General features: G+C 38.9%; 1 protein-coding gene across 3 annotated transcripts in view; it reads left to right on the top strand.

The window, feature by feature from the left end:
* LOC149221650 (Tetratricopeptide repeat (TPR)-like superfamily protein) overlaps positions 1–19,679 on the top strand; it is a 479,698-nt gene that overhangs the window by 246,879 nt on the left and 213,140 nt on the right. For all 3 annotated transcript variants that reach the window (XR_016249380.1, XM_089385168.1, XM_089385167.1), the window contains one exon: positions 4,865–4,945. Coding sequence is in view for 2 of the 3 variants with exons in the window: in XM_089385168.1 (XP_089241294.1) it covers positions 4,865–4,945 (81 nt within the window). In the remaining variant the exon portion in view is untranslated. The remainder of the gene's footprint in view (positions 1–4,864; positions 4,946–19,679) is intronic.

Below are 19,679 nucleotides of genomic sequence, written 5' to 3'. Positions count from 1 at the left end.
ATCAGTACTGAAATCTGGCACACCTGTAGTGATCTCCCGCAATGTCCTCAAGGCTCCATGATACATATGTCCCATCCTGCGGTGCCAAATCTCACACAGCTCAGAACTGCTAGCTTTGCTGTCAGTACTACTGCTCAATGCCAAAAGGGGCTGCAATGCAAACTTGTACACCTTTGCATGACGTACACCTATCACTCTAGCTGAATCAGCTGGAGTGCCCCTGGGATACATCAACACCTGTCCTCCCCTGAACAATACCTCATATCCTCTGTCCTCCAAAGCTGAGACGGATATGAGGTTCTTCCTCATCCCTGGCACATAAAGAACCTCTGACACCTTCAAGGGAGGTTTGGACTCCCTCTGAAATGTCACTGTCCCCACCCCGACTGCTCTAACAACTCTGTCATCACCGAGTACTACCTCAATATCAGTGCCACTCTCTAAAAGCTCTGAGAAGTACTCACGGACTCCTGTCATATGACGTGAAGCCCCACTGTCCACATACCAGATACCTGAAGATGCTCCGCTAATCGAGGGAAAGGCATGCTCCCTCTGAACCTGTGTGGCAGGTGATCCTGCACTAGAGGACTCACACGTAGTGAACGCAAACTCTCGGTCAAAATGACCAGCAAAGTCCTCAATCTCTGCTGAAGCTGTCACGTCCTGGTTCTTCCCCTTCTTCTTCTTCTTCTCCGGACACACAACTGCATAGTGTCCCATCTTTTGACAATTCCAACACTTCACCTTGGAATAGTCCTTCTGTGTGTTCCCCTGTTTACCTTTACCTTTGCCTTTGCCCCCACCACTGCTTGTGGAAGCCTGCTTCTTCCCTTTGCCTTTCTTGCCTCTTGCCACCAGTGCTACATCCTCATCCTGCTCAACTGGCTTGGCTGCCCCAAGCTGACCTTTCCTGATCTCTGTCTGAATGCAATCATCCCAAAACCTCTCCCATGTGGGAAGGGTCTCACGTGCACAAACCCCATCAGCAAAGTTCAACCATGAACGGGGGAGGCCATTCACTGCAATGCGCACCAACTCAGTGGGTGGAATGGCCTCTCCAATCACTGCCAACTCATCTCTCACGTTAGTAATCTTTGTGAGATATCCAGCTGCACTATCATTACCCATCTTAATGTTCTTCAGCTTCTCCTTCAGGATCATCTTCCGGTTCTCATTGGTACTCTGGTAGAGATTGGACAATGCTGTCCACATCTCATGGGTATTGCTCTTTCCTCTCACATGAGGAATGCAATGGTCTTTGATTCCGTCTAGAATCAGCCTCTTACCCTTGTTGTTCTTTTTATTATAAGCTGTCAACTGAGTAGCATCAGTAGGCACAACAACAGGGTTCTGTGTGGTATGCACCATGATATCCTAGACTTCTGCCTCCTCAAAGATACTCTGCATTCTCTCATTCCAAACGCTGTAATTTATATGCCCATCCAGCCTACCCTCCACCCTCAATCCCAATGACATCCTGCTGTCCTAAAACTGAAAAATAGCACTGCTGTAGTAAAGATAAAACTGCTGTTTATGAAAAAATCAGCTTGCTGGAATTTTCTGAGTGAAAAATCAGCAACTGTAACATTTCCTTTTGCTGTCTCAAACTGCCCTTCAGCACTCAAGCTCTGATACCATGTAGAAATTTCTGTTTTCCCACCTCGGTTTTCAGTTTCTCCTTATTTCTCCCATATAGTTAAATGCCCTTTCCCATAACCATACATTTAACAAGTTTAAAAAAATAAATTTGCTGAAAACACAAATTCTGGAAATTTTACAGAATGCTGGAAATTGCAGAAATAAAAATCAGCAGTAATAAACAGCGATTAAAACACATTTAAACACTGAGATTTTTGGTCAATGTGACCCTGGAAAAACCCCCTACAACTCTTGGGGAAAACCAGTTTGAGAGCTCTTTTTTATTTCTGAAAATTGCCTTTTACAGTGAGAAATTTTCAGCAAAAAAATCAACAAGCAAATTTACAACTTATCTCTTTTCCCATGCTTCACAGCACACTGGAAATTACAGCAAACAGGACAGTAATAAATGTTGTACGGTCTCCTCGATTTTCGTGCTCACTTTCAGCATTAAATGCTGCTGTATGGCCCTCGTTTTGCGTGCAGAAAAACCAGCAAACTGGTCCTCGATTTTTGTGCAAACCTCTCCTCAAAAATCGTGCCAAAATCTGCCTTTCACTGTGTGCTGAATCAGCTGTACAAATCTGCTCAACCGCTGCCTTGGAATGTGTGCCAAGCTGCTGTCTCCTTCTCCTCCCTGCTCAGAAATCTCTCTTGCTCTCTTGCTCTCCTTCTCCCAATCTGCTCATGAAAGAATTGAATCGAATGTGATCTTTTCCTCCTTTTCCTCCCTTAATATAACTCCAAGTGACTTTTGGGTGATTCAAGTGACTTTTGGGTGATCTCTAAATCCAATGGCTGAAATAGATTTAGATCAATGGCTGAGATTAAATGCTCATTTAAATCTCACTTTTTATTTTTTAATTCACCCCACTTTAATAAGGACCCACTTAGTCATTTATTTCCAAAGTCACTTTTCCTTTCTAATTTTTCATTGACTTTATAAAAGTCACTTTAAAATTAGACTTAGTAACTTTATCACTTAAAGTCACTTTTAAATTAGATTTAACTTTATAAAATTATAAAGTCACTTTAGGAGAAAAATTAAAATCTTTTGGACACTTTTCTCTAGGCCAAAGATCAAAGCCTAAGGGAACCACCTGTCCTCCGATACCAAATTTCAACATGGCCCTAGTTGTGTCATGTCCCTTCCTAAATCATTTTGGAACAAGATTAATATTTGTATTATGGGGCCAATTTTGGAGTTAGTGGACCCCATTCGATTTTATTAGGAGATTAGACTAGGAGAAGATGTTTTGTTTTGTAGTTAAGTTACACATGGGGGGGCCACCGTCATTGGGGAATTACTCACTCCCTAGTTCGATTTGCATGGACGGGGTTAACTTTCGCATGATGATGGTTAAGTGAGGGCCCACGATGGAGGATAAAATGGAGGGAAAAGTGTTCCATGAAAACTATATAAGGAGGGAACTCTCCTCTTCTCATTCATTCATCAAAGTATATTGATTTCTCTTTGGTTGCTCGAGCTGCTTAGCTAAGTCACTCGTTGTTTAGCACGAGTTCTTTAGGCGAAGAGCTCACCCTTTCTTCGGGGGACTTCGAGTGCCACCCTAGGAAGGTTTTATTCGTTTCTTCAGGAGGGGGATCACATTGTGATTTCCAGCAGTAGCATTTCCTTCCAGGTGGTGCGTATTATTGGAAGACGCAATGGAGAGGAGGCTAAATTTGTTGGTGGTGCTTAGCAGTGGAGTTTTGATGTGAGATTTTCCGGAGAGGAGGCTAGAGAGGATTGTCAACATTTAGGAGAGTTTGGAGCTGATTGAGCTTCTTGCTTAGCAGTGTGACTTTCTCACTACTTGGGCCAGTGTAGAGGCAGTATTGGGAGCTCACTTGGTGGGTAGAGCATTAGTCCTTGAGGCTGAGCTTTGCCATGGGGGTTGGAGGAGATATTTGGAGTGGTGTTTGCTTCCCTTTCAGAGCTTGGAGGAGGACTTTGTGGCCATCTCTTGCAGGCCGTATTTCTGGAAGAGGAGGGTATCAACATCAGTCAGAGACCGAGGAAGAGGTGACGTAGAGCATCTGAGAGACATCGTAGAGGGAAGAGTAGTGAGACATCGCAGCTGGAGACACAGTTCTCACGCAGGATGATGAAAAAGTGACACAGAAATGACGCAGAGGAGGGTAGAGGGTCTCCAGGGTGTCAAATCTTCTTCGGGAGGAGGAGAAAAATTGTTTCAGGTGTTTTTTCTTAGAAGTGTCTCGGTATTCTGTAGAATCTTTCTTTGTAAAGAGATCGTTGCTGAAGATTAATAAATAAACCCTCATCTGTTGCACCGATTTTCCCGCATTGGATTTTTCCGGGGACAATTGTCCAAAAATAACTGTGTTGATGTGATTGATTCTTGTGCTATAGATATAGGAGAGCACAACTCCATTCCTAGCACTCATTATTTGACATTAGGTGCAGGGGCAGGGCTAGGGCTTTGTATTCCTAGGGGCAGGCCTGGCAAACAACCCATCATGTTTCCCCATAAATGGGGGAAAGGGCACTGATTTCAGATAGATAATTGCTAGTTTTATTTGTTTTACTACATATAACTCATGATGATGAGATACTTTTATATATGTGATGCTATTTTGTGTTGGTCCTCCACATTTGAGTCCTTGATTGGACAATTATTAGGGATCAACAAGATTTGGTATCGCCTTTGATGTATCATTTCTATTTGACATCATATATATCAGTGCTTTCTTCATATTTATTTTCCAATGTGTTTATTAAATATTTCATGTTGTTATTGCTTTATATGTTTAAAAATCTGAAAATCTGAATATATTATGCATTTTTTATGCTTGCCGATATTTTGCCAATATTGCTGCTAAGATGTTTTTTGGACCTTCGCCGATATTTTGCCGATACCGATATTATCAACACTGCTAATTACAACAATTGGATGACAACCATACAAAATTGTTCTCCATCTGCATTATACAGCTAATATTTGTAGTTTCCTGTAAGGTTATATCAAATACATGTTATTCCTGATTGAGATTTTCACGAAATAAGAGTTTGTCACTTGGTAAATATATGACTTCTATACAAGTCATGCTAAATTGATGCATGGATTTCCGATTTTGTATTACATGATTGTTTTTCTTCAACAAAAACCAAGCTGCTCTTAAAATTAAGAAACAATTTATTGAGGTTTCTTCTAGTATATGCGTATTCTAAAAATGTTTTTCTATTTGTTTGATATGGTTGTAGGCATGTGTGAAGAATAGAAATCCCGACATGGCCTTCTTCATTTTCGACAAAATGAAGAAACAACAATTGCAACCATCTGCGGTAAGTACTACAGATTTGATGTTCTTAGCTATAACATTCAATGCCATATTTATATCTTAGATTTGCTTTGCACGTGTCCAGAAAGATTTTGAATTCATCCAAACCTCAAGCACTTGTGTTTATGGGTAAATTGGTAATTGTCTTTGTAACTAAAGTTTCATTAGATAATTCTGGATTAATATCATTGGGACATCAGTGACTTTCTTTTTATATTTCTATGTAATAGGTAATATTTATTATTGTTTCCTTGTAAAAGTTGAGAAACAACACATTTATGCACTATTCTGTAAATTTTTTTAAATCGGCTTAACATTGTTTTGAGAAATGTGTCATATATTACTTCATGGAACAAAGAGAGCCACAACAATCTAATAACATGATTACAAGGAAATTCTCATCCTTAAAAAGCAAAAAATGCTGTCAAATATTTCTTCATGGAACCAAGAGAGTCACAACAATCTAATGAGAAGACACAAGGAAATTCTCATCCTCGAAAAGCTACAAATGCTATCATATGGCCCTGTGCTATCTTCACAGTAGAAACTGAATTTGGCTTTCACCAAAAAGGAGAATTCTTTCTTAAAAAGCCTTGATTCCTTTGAGTTAAGAGGTAATGGTTTTGTTACTGATCCAATTAGTGGGGCTGCTAATGTCTTGGCAAACCTGCGAGATGGGCACACACATGGCAAGGACCCACTGTCATCTTGGCCCAAGTCTCCGCTTTTTAGACACAACAACCTCCAAAATTGTCAAGGGAGGAGTTCCCACTGAAACTCCAATCAACTCCAAATAAGACCAGTGTCTTAGATGGGGTCAAAGTGAGGTGGAGGTGCTAATTTCTGGGACTGTGTAGTTGTCTCTCGGCATAACTGTGGAACAAAAAACTAAGTAGCAGATTAAAAGACACCAAATAACAGAAAGTATATTGTGTGGCCAATCAGTTTTGGTGTTCAAAAATTATCCTAACCAAATGTATTATTAGTTTTATGTTTGGACTATTGTTTTATGATTTATGAGTCAAAATAACTTGCTGTATAGTAAAATCAGTTTGTAAAGTCTACGTAAAAACATAAAGACAACAACCTATTAGGCCAAAATAGGTACCCAATGAGTGCCAAAATACTCTTAGATCAAATATCTAGAGGTGGGGAGGTTGGAAAAAGATAAATGAGCCCTTAAAATCCACTTACCAACCTATAACAATCGAATAATCTAGGAATTGTTTTTTTCTTGAGAATTCGGAGTATATTCCTCTAGGCCAAGTGTCTAAATAATTTCCAGATTTAAAATATTGTTTATTTATGGGGGGAAATTTAAATATTTGACTCTAAAAATGTAAAATCAGCAAGCATAAAGTAATAGAGTCATCAAATAGGACTTCAATAAGGTACTTACTTGTTTGGGACCGTGAAGTCTTTGGTTTTTGTTGCAGATTTATGAGGGTACAATTTACAAATAGAAAATAAGTTTAATATATGCAAAATATAGACTATATACAAGTGTAAAATACATCCAACCAGACCATGTATCTATCTTTAGACTAGATATAGCAATAAGTTCAAGTTCTCCAAGGTTTTACCTTGCTAATAAGATAAGATCAATTAAAAACCAGCAAGGAAATAAATCCTAAACTAATGTTGGAAAACAAAAAGTTTTAGAATTTTTGTAAATAAGAGTGGTTGTTGGATTAATACCTTGTGCCCAACTTACTTCACCTTTGCCTGTTGAATTTTTGTAGCATCAGGAGGTATTCCCACATGCCTAAGTTGGCCTAGGAAAATTATGAAGAATGAATTAAAATAAAATTTATTTTTGGAGTCTCATGCAGGCTCAGGAAGTCAAGTTGGTCCAGTTTATGAAAGGGTGTGTCCATTAGGTTAATTTACCTGCATTCGACTAGTAATAAATGATGTGACATCTCATTTCCTCCAGCAAGCAAGCAAGTTTCTTCTTCATATTTCTGAGGTCTCTTATGTTGAAATATGTAACTAGGTTCGGTCTTCATAAATGTACTTGAGTCACAATGAAATGTATTTATCAAAAGAATGAAGAAAATATTATTATTGTTATTATTATTATTATGACTTAATAAAGCATGGATTTCATGCCTGGGTCATCATATTTTAGGTCAAAGTCCCCATTGAGGACTTCTAGGATTTATTCGGAGTCATTAGAGTCATTGTCCATTAAAAGATACCCTTCTTGGGCTTTTGAATCATTTCTGAATTTAGACTTCTGTGATCCATAATGTTTAGATAGAGAACTTTTTCGGATGAGATCACATCAAATTTTTGGGGCAAAAAATAACTAATATTGAGTCAAATATGCTATTTTCCCCCTCCACACCAAGTTAGCCTCAAAGAGATCAAGTCGGCTTCAAGAAGGACAATTTGACCTCATTGGAAGGCTATATATACAAGGCAGTTCGAATTCATTTGGAGCAATTCACTCTCTCTCTCATAGTTCGATATCCAGAGGCAAGAAGATGGGAAATGTGAAGTTGAAGAAGAGCTGGAAAGGGGCTGAAAAGCACTGCGAAATTTTGGAGAAAAGAAAAAGACATCAAGATCGAGATTTTGGAGAAAAGAACAAGACATCAAGATCGAAATTTTGGGCCATCTCTCACTCAGGAAGAGTATCTAGGGTGATCGAAGTTTTCCTCTGTCTAGTCGAAGCTACGACTCTACCAGTCGCTGGGTTGAAGCTGCTACTACAAGTTGATGCTGCTAGGTCGAAGTTGCTATTGGAGGGTTATCATCTGCAAGAAGGATTGAGGGATGACTTGGTGTGGAGGAAGTCTTTGTCTAGGTCAAGAGTCTTGGATTATCTCGATAAACTATTGAAGGAAGAATTGTTGATTGGGTTTTCCCCTAGATAGGGGTTTTTCCCTGGTTGTCCGCCTACATTTGTTGTCCTTGTGCTATTGTTTTGGTAATTGCTTGATGAACTAAAAGATAAAACAAGAACATAAAGATAAAAGAATCACAAGTAATTATCTATATAAGAAAATCTACTGAAAGAATTCTAAAGGATTGAACAAGGGATCATATAAGGAGCTCTTATAAGGGAAGAAGCTCACTACCTTCAAGGACAATGTCTAACACAATAAAAAGTGAAAACAAATTGGAAGGAGCATCAAATTACAGGGCATGAAAGAAAAAAATTGACCTCATTCTTGAAAAGAGCAAGGTCTTGGATTTGGTCAAAGGAAAAGTAAAGAAACCTTCCAAAGAATCTAGTGATGCAGATAAATTGAAGTTTAGAGAGTCAAAAATATTGGCTATGACATTGATGGTAGAAAGCATAAAGGACAATCTTGTCCCATACATTTTCAATATAGACCATGATCAAGAAATGTATGAAACCTTATCAAAGTTATTCACTATCAAGAACATTGGTCAAGTAGAAAGTTTGAAGAATGAATTAAGGACTACAAAAATGACGAAGCATGACACTGTAGCTTCCTTCTTTGTAAGGATATCTAGAATTAGAGATGAACTTCAAACCATAGATGAAATTGTACTGGAGAAAGAGCTAGTAATTATTGCATTATTGGGACTACCACCTATTGGGAGTTCTTTTGCTTTAGGTCTCAAAAGCTGGAAATAAGCTCCTACCTTCGAGCAATTATGGAATGCTTGTAGCCAAGAAGAAATGAGAATCTCATTAGTATCCAACAATGAAGAAGAAAAGGTTTCAAATGCATATTTCGCTTCTCACAAGAAAGGAAACTTCAAGAAGTCAAAAGGGCCAAGAAGAAAGGTCGATATGTCCAAAATAGAGTGCCACCAATGTCACAAAATGGGTCACTACAGAAGTCACTGTCCTGACAATCCGAAGAACAAGAAAAGAAACAAAGATCGAGCTAATGTTGCTAAAGGAGGATCTTCAAAGAATAATAAACCCGAAGAACTGGATATAGGGGACTTAGACTACTAAGTCCTTTGATCTAAGCCTTAGTTATTTCATTGTTTGATTTCTATTATCTGAAGGTTTAACATTTGGAAAACATTTTTTATTTGTTTTTGTAAGGTTATAGGTATCCCTCAAGCTTGGAGGAAGCCCTCACCAACCTCCAAAGATAAGTATCTTAATTCCTTTTCGTTTTTAGTTTTTCTTATTTACCTAGTTTTGCTTGCATTACTAATCACATTTCTATTCATATTTTCCTTGTTTAGGAAAAGCTTACTGAATACTCAAGAAATATGGAAGAACGATTCACAAGACAAAGCATTGAAATTACAAGGTTTGTTAAGAAACAAAGGTATGTTTTAAACTAAAAGTTTTTGCTCTCTTCATGATATTCATTCTTGATAAACTACTACTAACATTTGTGTCTAGCTCTCTTGAATCATAAAGATTATTGATTGGGTGATTCATCATTAGATAAATCTACCCTCATATCTTTGATTACTCTTGTGGAACCCTAGAAAGGTTCTCTGTGAAAAAACCCTAACTTAAGGGTATGTCTCCTCAGGTCACTGAAACTCCCATCCAAAAGTCCCATCATTTAGATCTCCTTCCGGTTCCAACGAGCTATTACACTGAGGTGTTCCATCAATTAATCTCCTCGGAATGCCACCTCGAGCATAATTAATTAAGTTATGCCCAATAATAATGTTGATTTTTGAAAGTTGTCAGAATGTAACGGAACGAAAGGAAAACTATGTTGATGATGGAATATGCCAAGTGAATGCCATCAAATCCCATAAAAACTCCTCAAAACTCCATCGGGACCCTTGATGACATAAACCTGCTCCACTGACCTGGCCATCCCCTGTCCTGGAAATCCACCCTGGCTGTACTATGAAGAAGAATAAAAATGGGGACATGACAATCCTCCCGCCCCAAGATTGCTTGCCCTCAAGCAATCCAAATCTATGGACCAATCTGGTGGCCCAACGCCACTGAGACCCAATGCCCGGATCCCATATGAACCACTGGTCCACGTCACGTCTCCAAGCTATCGAAACATGACTGGATCCTCCAATACCTAGATCCCATGTCCATCTCTGACTCAACCTACTGCCAGTAGATCCACCTGGATCCCAATGCCACCAAGAAGGAGTGTTAATGCTACATGGCTCCTTCTGTGTTGTAGCTCTGGCTTTGAATGTTGCCCTACCAACTGTGTACTAGCTCATTACCTCTCTCCAATCCAATCCTTGGCATACTCCAAGGTCAGTCTCACCATACTGATGCTGCGCTGAGATACTGATGAGTCGCCAACCCACATTCTACTGCCGACTGGAGCATGTAATATCCCCCACCTCTAAGGGCTCCTGTAGTACACTGCTCAAGACTAAGAATGATACTTTATCAATAGGATACCAACTCATGGTCTCCCACCAATCTAAGTCACAAACTCCTGTGTAAGGAACAAGTCTACTATGCTGATGCTGGTCCATGCTCAACTCATGCTGCCCTATCTAGTTGGTCAACAATATCCATCAAGAAAGTCTTGCCTCTCTCCTTGTAATGGTTATAGGTAGCCAAACTATGCTGCAAGCCATTTCTTTGTACTCTTGGAGAGGGCTGCTACCTGAAAATGTTGTAGCTCGGCTAGCTACCACTACACCTGTTTGCACCTTATCAATGGGTAGACCCAAAGATGGATGCACTGCCATCTCCCTGGCCTAATAGGAAACTCCACACTCTTCCAATCCACCAATCTCCTGCCAAATTGTCCTGTGATACTCCAACATCTCTTAGGACAAGTGTCAGCGAACATCGTCACCTTGCCAGCGATCTGTACATCTGTTTGCTCCTCATCAACAATTGACCCCAATGGTGGCTGCTCATCCTCCATCATCACGGGTTCAATATGAACCTCCTACTGGCTCTTGCAAAAAGGCTCATCGTGCATACTGTGCGTCTCATCCTCCTCAACTGACTCACGCTCCATCATATGCTGCTCATGCTAACTCATCACTGGTGACACACTATCCTGAATGTCTCTCTTAGGACCCACCGACTGCTCATCATATGAATTTGGCTTGATTTCAATGACTCGCCATGACTCATGCTCTTCTCTGTGCTCTCTATGTTGAATCATCAACCACTCATCTGCTCCCTGATCTCTTTCCCACATGGGAACAATTAGCTGCTCCTCGTACTCTACCACACATGGATGCATATCTGGGCTACTTTCATCAACTCCATATGACTGCTCGTGCTCCTCTAAGGTATCATCGTATGAACCCATGGACCCGTCCAATGAAGAGTCCTGATCCTGACAGACATAAAGAATCTCTCCCTGCTCTACCGCTATCATCTCCTCAATGTCACTCAAGCATGAGTGGTCAGGTCCCCAAGGTCCTTTGCAGATGAAGCAAAGTCCCTTCCTCCTCATCTTATTCTTGCTGCATGAGCCCCCAAACCTGAGCTACTCCTCCCTAGTCAACTGTCTCCTGAACAACCCATTGTTTTGCTCAACCAACCTCTCAGCTAGACCATAAGCAACAGGTGAGACCAGCTTCTCTCTCCTCTAAATAGACAATAATCGACACTGCAACTCTTGATAGATGGCATCACGACCTCTCATACATGAGGACAAGATGGATTGCATGTGTGCTATGATTGTGTCAGAATGACGTTTCCTAATGCTGAAGAAGCATTGGAACATCTCCAAGATAAGATCATCACACTCAAGATCAAACATGACTTCGTAAGTCTTAGTCATGGTCTTAATTTCCAAAACTTGAAGCCTCTTCACAAATGTAGGACCCATGGAGTTATCTAAGTCTTGTAAGGTGTCTGCCATCAACTTGAAGACTCTTCTCATAACATCATCATTGTAGGGAGCTATAGGGGCAGTTAGTCTCATGATGTTACTGAGACAAGATGCAATTGGAAGTCTGATCCCTTCACAGGGTTCCTCCAAGAATTTGGGTTGTATGAGAGCAAGCATAGTTGGTTCTAGCGCCCAAATCAGTTTTCTCCCTTCTAACTAGTTCACTTCAAAAATGAGTGCATCTAGTTCATCCAGTTTGAAAAGAACTTTCCATGTGACCCTCATGTGCTTTAAATCTATCCGTAGTGCAAGGATTTTTTGTCCCATTTCTTGCTCCTTCTGCACATCCTTTGATTGTTCTCTCTGAAGAATGGCATAGACCTCTTTCGAGAAAGGTCTGCTGGCCAATTTCGTTTTTGATCTATGATGCAACCCATTGAGGGACTCTTGTGTTGGTGCATGAGATGTTTTAAATACTCCATTACTATAAGCTTGTGGCAATAGTGGCATACAAATAATTCAAGATTAACAAGCTAAGGGTTTTCTGCACATGATGTTTATACTCATTCCTACTTCTGCATGTACAATGCAATAGGAAACAATATTTCAAATAACCCTAAGACGAGATTTGTATCTCAACAATACATACTTTGAGTTTAGTATGCCTTTAAAGGAGAAGTTTCGTCATACAAGAGAAAGGTCCACAGTTGTAGGTGTTTTTCTTTTATTCACTCAGATAAAAATGATAGTGCTCTGTAATGTTATGGTCTGATTATAAACTCAGTGAAAAGGAAATGCTGGTAAATGTATCAGACAGTGAATCTTTGGCATATCATCTATTTAATTTACTGTAAAATAACACATAGTGAGCAAGGGATTTCAGAGAACCTGATAAAGCAGCACACTTGATTTGAAGAACAGAGAATGGGATCATTTTGCTGTCGAATCCACACAAAAAAATGAGCTCAGAAATTTAAGAATTGTCTTTGAGGAATTCCTGGAACCCCAACCAACTTAATGTTGAGTCGACTAGAAGAAGATATGCCTTCAGCAAACAGCGGAGCCAATACAATCACAAGACTAATTTCACGTGCACCCTACTATGTAAGCTGGAACAGCTCAAATCTTGAGCTTCATCGCTCTTGATCTTTGCAATATACTAATTTAATCCTTGCATTCATGCTCGCTCCAACAAGCAGTATTTACTATATGCTTATTATATAAACTTCCATCGTATTTTCATTTACTATGTCCAACAAAACTACGTTAGCTTTCACTGCAGGAGATAATCGAGCCAATGTTTCCATTCCTCCCTGTTCATGTTGTCAGCTAATGAATAGTCAATGCAGGACGCTTCCTTGTCACGAACCGCCTCACGTTGTTGTCCAAGGTATGCCCAACCACTTGATCCTTTTGGACTTCCAACTCGCTCGAGCAGCACAACTTACCAATTGCACAGTCGGGTCAACGATCTCTATTTTATTTTGTTTTTATATTATTATTATTTTTTTTGTCCCAACCAAACTTGGGCCCAATCAACAACTCCAACCACGTTCCTGCGGCATTCGACTTTGATTGGATAGTGGACACTGCAGGGAAAATTTTAAGAACCACCCTAAATTTATATGTATAATAAATGGGTTAATCCCCATGATACATAGGAAAAATGGGAGGCGATTTTATCAATATTATAATATGTATGTATAATTTTTCTGGCGAATCTCTCACCGGATTATATTATCTTGTACAGTGATGGAGAATATTTCACTGAATTATAAAATCTTGTAAGATCTTGGCAAATCTTTTACTGAATAATAAAACATTGTGAAGTCTTGGCGAATGTCTTGTTAAAGTATGAAACCATATATGATAATAAGAAAACATATTCATTAAACTGTAATATATTGACATACATGTGTGGAAAAAGAAACATAATTTTCTCTTCCTACAAACAATGTTCCAAGTTTCAGTGGCCGTGTTTGTCAAGGTTCTTACAATACACTCTTTCATATCCTTCTATTAGTTTTGATAATATTCCACAACAAAGTTCTTGTAGGTGTTGATATTGACAACGAGTTCTATCAAGGTAGGAGAGATTAATCTTTTCTCTACAACTTTTGTCAAGCTATCACTTTTTTCAAGTTATCAAATTTCTTTCTTATTCCATAGACTCCAACTGCGAGATAGAAAAAAACACATCAAGTTTGTTTACCCCAACACACCAACAAGTAGCAAGCCCCAACTACATTATATAAGAAAGTATTAGGTATCCCAAGGGCTTGAAGGGATCTAATTGAAAGAAGTGACCATTGTGAGAATCCTTCCAATCAATATATGAATATATAAATGTAGATTTATTATTATTTTAATTGGAAATCTTCAATTAAATAATAAAATTTAATTACATCTCTCCCAATCTAAATTGCTTATTAGCATAATTCACTACCCTCATAGGTCTCGCATTTTTTAACGGCGTTGTAACATGTAGATTAATTTCCTTTTTGGTGAACAATTTCCACCTTTTAGGAAAATATGGTGCAGTGGCTCCAACCCCTACAGATCATTAGGACAAACTAAGAATAGCACAAAAGATGAAAGGTTGTACAAACCAACTTATTTTTCAAACAACTAATCCAACATCAGTACCTAAACTTTTTCATGAAGATATCATATTGAGAATGTTTGAAAAATGGTGAGAAATCTTCTGCGAGGGTGATGCGGAAAGAGTGATAAGGTTTCATTGTTTTGAATTTTTTTTTTTAAATCAGAAAAAGTTAAAAACCAATATTAATGGAGATATTGGTATTTTTTACTAAATTTTGTGAAGTGACTAAATGTAGTTTTAACCATTCACCTTAAGATGTTTTTACCAGTGTTTTACAACCAGGCCGGGTTGAAACGGAAACGGCCTGGTCATACCGGGTCATTAAAAAAAAATTCGACCAGGCCAAGTAACCGGCCAGTTTGGCCGAGTCAGCTATGACTCGGCCTGGTCATCTAATGACCAGGCCGAGTCATAGCTGACTCGGTCAACCAGGCCGAGTCCGCATTGACCAGGCCGGGTCAATAAAAACCGCGTGGGCAGCGTTAAACATGTTTTTTTTTTCACTTTTTTGCTGTTTTTTGGTAAAGTTAATAGGGTTTGTGGATTCCAAAAGGGTAATGGTAAATTGTTAAATGCTTTTGGGGTCCATTTCCCCCTCCCAAACTCTATTTAAGACAGCCAAATGCTCTCATTTCACTCACAGCAGTCTTATGCATTTGAGTGAGAGTCTTCTTTGAGAGTTAGTGAGCAGTTCTTGAGCTTGTTTTGGAGCAGCAGTGAGGAGTCTTGGAGGAGCATTGTAGCTGGAGTGAGGAGCTTCTTGGGCAGCCATTTGGAGCAGCATTGAGGAGCTGATTCTTGGAGCAAGCTTGAGGAGGCAGTTTGTGCCTGGAGGTATTTTTTTCCACCCTTACAAATCTGTTTTTGCTTAGTAAAATTTAGGTGCATATCAAGAAAGCTTAGAGAGTGTTTTTTGTCAAATAAATGAACATTGAATCAATTTTTTTTTTTTTTTTTTCATTTTCAGATTGTTTTCCTAGTCAAAAAATGGCACCTAGAGCAAAAGATCCTGCTTGGGCATATGTTGAAATGGTTGATAGTCAAATGCAATGCAAATTTTGCCATAAGAAAATTAAGGCAGGTCCTGGGGGGATTAATAGGCTGAAACTACACTTGGCAGGGATTAAAGGCCAAATTACCCCATGTCCCTCTGATGAAATTGAGGAGATTAGAAAGAATTTGTTGGCCAGCTTTGAAAAATTTAAAGAAGATAAGGCTAGGAAACAAGAGATACAGGCTGAGATTGGGAGGAAGAGGGAGATACAAAGAATGATGGCTACCAACCCCCACTATGATTTTGAGGGTTCTTCCTCTATCCCTCAAACTGAGGCATCCAACCCTTTCCGTTATGTTCCTCCCTCTTTTGGTTCAGTTCAAGATAAGGGAAAGGGTAGAATGAAGGGTAATGTGACTATCAAAAGTTATTTCACTCCCTCCTCTCCATCAGATGCACATGGTCCCGAAGTTAGTAAAGGTCAAATTCAGCCCACTTTAGATGACCATTGGAAGAAAGAATTGAGGGAGACTGCTTGTGACTACATAGCTAGATGGTGGTATGATGCTGATATCCCCTTTAATGCTGCTCGTTCACCATATTATGAGCCTATGTTTGATGCCATACATGCTGCTGGAAAAGGCTTCAAAGGCCCTACTATGCAAGAGCTAAGGGGGGTTCGTTTGCAGAAAGAAATTCAATCCATTAATGAGTATTTGCAAGAGTTCAGAGACTCATGGGCAAGAACAGGGTGTACCATCATGTCAGATGGATGGACTGATCAAAGAAACCGTACCATCATAAACTTTGTTGTCTTCTGCCCACAGGGAACCATGTTTTTAAAATCAGTTGATGCATCTGATAAGGTAAAAGATGGCCACTTGTTGTTTCAGCTATTGGATGAGGTTATTGAGGATGTGGGGGTGGCTAATGTTGTTCAAATCATCACTGACAATGCCTCTAACTATGTTCTTGCTGGTAAACTGTTAGAGGAAAAACACAAGACCATCTTTTGGACCCCATGCGCTGCACATTGCATAGACCTCATGCTTGAGGATATTGGAAAATTAGATTGGGTCAGAAACACTGTAGATAATGCCAAAAGCATAACAAAATTTATCTACAATCATACACTGGTTTTGAGTCTCATGAGGAAACACACTGGAGGCAAGGATATTATTAGGCCTGCCATCACTAGATTTGCTACACATTTTTTGACATTGCAATCTATGCTTTCCCAACATAGAAACTTGCAAAAGATGTTTTCCAGTGATGAATGGAATCAAACCAATTGGTCTAACAAACCAGAAGGCAGAGAATTGAAAAGGAAAGTCCATGATGAAACTTTTTGGAGAAAGGCAGCAGAGATTGTGAAGCTTGCTGAGCCACTGGTTAAGGTGTTGCGGTTGGTGGATGGGGAAAGGTTGGCTATGGGCTTCATTTATGAGGCTATGGATCAAGCAAAGGAGCAAATAAAGACAGCATACAAGGATAGAGTGGCAAAGTATGGGCCCATTTGGGCAATCATTGATGAAAGATGGAACAATCAACTCCATCGCCCTATACATGTAGCTGGGTATTTTTTGAACCCACGGTATCATTATAGAGCTAAGGAGTCAGGAGCTTTGAGTGGGGAGGTCAGAGATGGACTGGTTGATTGCATTGAACGCATGATCCCATCGGAGTCTGATCAGCTGCAGATACATCAACAGGTCACATCCTTCAGCAATGCAACAGGTACCTTTGGGAAGAACCTAGCAAAGATTGCAAGAGAAGCAGATGAGCCAGGTAAACAAAAATTTCAATTTTCAATTTCTTAACGGTTTTACAGTTTTACTTTTTTTATTAAAGACTAAAGTTTGTTAAATCATTTATAATTTGAAAGTTAGATATAATTTGTAATTTTGTTGAGCTTCAGCCTTCATCTAACTCATAATTCATTACACTCCTATGTTTTTTGCAGCACAATGGTGGGAGGCCTTTAGTGGCCAGTGCCCTCAATTGCAAAAGTTTGCAATTCGTATTTTGAGTCAAACTTGCAGTGCATCTGGGTGTGAGCGCAATTGGTTTGTCTTTGAGAGGATTCACACAAAGAAGAGAAACCGTTTGGAGCAAAAACGGTTGAATGATCTAGTTTTTGTCCAATACAACCTTCGGCTCAGACGGAACCAATTGCTGAACAAAAGACCTGATTCAGATCCCATTGTGTTGGAAGACATTGATCCAACATCAGATTGGGTAGTGGAGAGTCGTGCACCAGAGTTTGATCCTGATGAGGATCTTGATGAACTTGGCCAAGTTGGCCTGGGTCTGGAACATCAACTTCAGCCTGTTCAGTTGAATGCAGATCCCGATCCACCAGCCTCAGTCTCACAGCCAGCAAGGACTCTGAGGAGTAGGACTCCAGTTGTAGGTGCTTCCTCTGCTCAGCCACGACAGAAGCGCAGCCGCATATCTACTCTATCTCAGCGTGCATCTGCTAGTGGTACTGGCACCACTTCTACAGTTGCAGTTGGAGACGATGATGATGAGGAGGCATGGGGCACCTTATCTGACTCTGATGATGATGATGAGTCTGATCCAGAGATTGGTCGATATGATCTTGGCTCCTCTAGCAGTAGCCAGTAGTACTAGTATTGGAGTCTGGTCAGCATCACAGTTTACTTTTGTTGTAGAGGCCATTTCTAGCCTCCTTGGTTATTTGTATTTTGTTTTGAGTCTTTGATCATGTATGACAGTTGACTATGTATTGCCATTGGGTACCATTTTGATATAATGGATTGGTTCATGAGCCTACTTTGATCATATGTTGTCTTCCATCTATATTATAATGCTATGTGTTTGGAAACATGAATGAAAATCTTTAAAATTATGTTTAAAATATTTAAAATTATGTTTTTTTATAAAAAAAATAAATATTTAATGTATTTTTTACAACGACCGAGTCATTGAAATCGACTAGGCCTGGTCATTACCGAATCCTGGTCGGAGTGGGAGTCGATCCTCGGCCTGGTCGGAGTCCTGGTCCTGGTTGTAAAACACTGGTTTTTACAATATAATTTCCTAAGCCTATTTAATATCTTCATTATCATAAAAACCAACCTATATCCATCTTAACTCCACATCTACCACTCTTAGGGGGATGAAATCTATTTATCCCTCTGAGCACTTGGTAGACCCAGAATTAAGATGGATCTAAGATGATAGAATTTCCCCTTTAAATAGTCTATGCTCACATGAATACCATGGTATTACCATGGGTCAATCCCATGGGTTATCATAAACCTGGAGCTTAAAAATTACTATTAGTAATTTATAAAACTTAATAAAATTAATAATTGATTTTTATTTTAACCAAGTTAAAATGTTTAACATACATTAAATTACAGCATCCATTTTTACTCATGATCCACCAAGCCCCGAAAGGGATCAAATATTTTTTCACTCTATGCTAGTTTGCATATTACGATATTTGATACCTCTCGGGGTTTAGTAGATCCAGAGTAAAGATGGGTCTATGTTGGTTTAATTCCCCCATTTAAATAGGCTACATTCCATGTGAATACCATGTGCCATTTTTATTTTTATTAATACTAATATTAGGGTTAATAATGTTTTATTGCATGGTATTAATAATAATCTAGCCCATGGTATTTGGCCCATAGTATTTTGCCCATAGGTTTCACCTAAATATAACGCATTTTTTGAGTGTTCGTAAATATAAGGTGACTTATGGAGTAAATATAAAAAAATGTTTTATTTGTTTACCATACCTCTCGCTTATTTATATTTTTATTAATTTACCATACCTGTTTTACAAATATGGTATTTGGCCTATAGGATTCACTTCAATAAAACCTCTTTTTTGAGCCTTCATAAATAGAAAGAGGGTTATGGACTAAATATTAAAAGAGGTTTTATTTATTTACCATACGTCTAGTTTATTTATATTTATATTTATTTACCATACCTTTTGAGTAAGTATAAAAAGAGGTTTTATTTATTTACCATACCTCCACTTTATTTATATTTTTATTTATTTACCATACCTCTCATTTATTTATATTTTTATTAATTTACCATACTTCTTTTATAAATATGGTATTTGGCCCATAGGATTCACTTAAATAAAACCTATTCTTGAAAATTAGGGCGAATGGAAAGTTGTAACTTGTAATTTCAAGGGCTAAATTTACCTTTTTTACCCTCTCCCTTAAAATAAGGTGGGTTATTTGAGGCGATTTGTAAAAATGTACTATGATACAAAATATTCGCCCACTAAAAATTTAAAACCCCTTAATTTCACCAAAGGGTGAACATTCGCCCCTAAAATTTTCCATGGGACATTGTAATCTCGCGCTTTAAACGTACTGCAAAGTATTGCCCAGATTACTCAGCATCA

The sequence above is a fragment of the Pinus tabuliformis genome, chromosome Q (genome assembly GCF_031772625.1).
Source record: "Pinus tabuliformis cultivar Carrire ecotype Pingquan chromosome Q, CPIR1, whole genome shotgun sequence".
Taxonomy (NCBI): domain Eukaryota; kingdom Viridiplantae; phylum Streptophyta; class Pinopsida; order Pinales; family Pinaceae; genus Pinus; species Pinus tabuliformis.
Note: the sequence above shows the minus strand (reverse complement) of the source record. Positions and strands in the feature narration are given on the sequence as shown.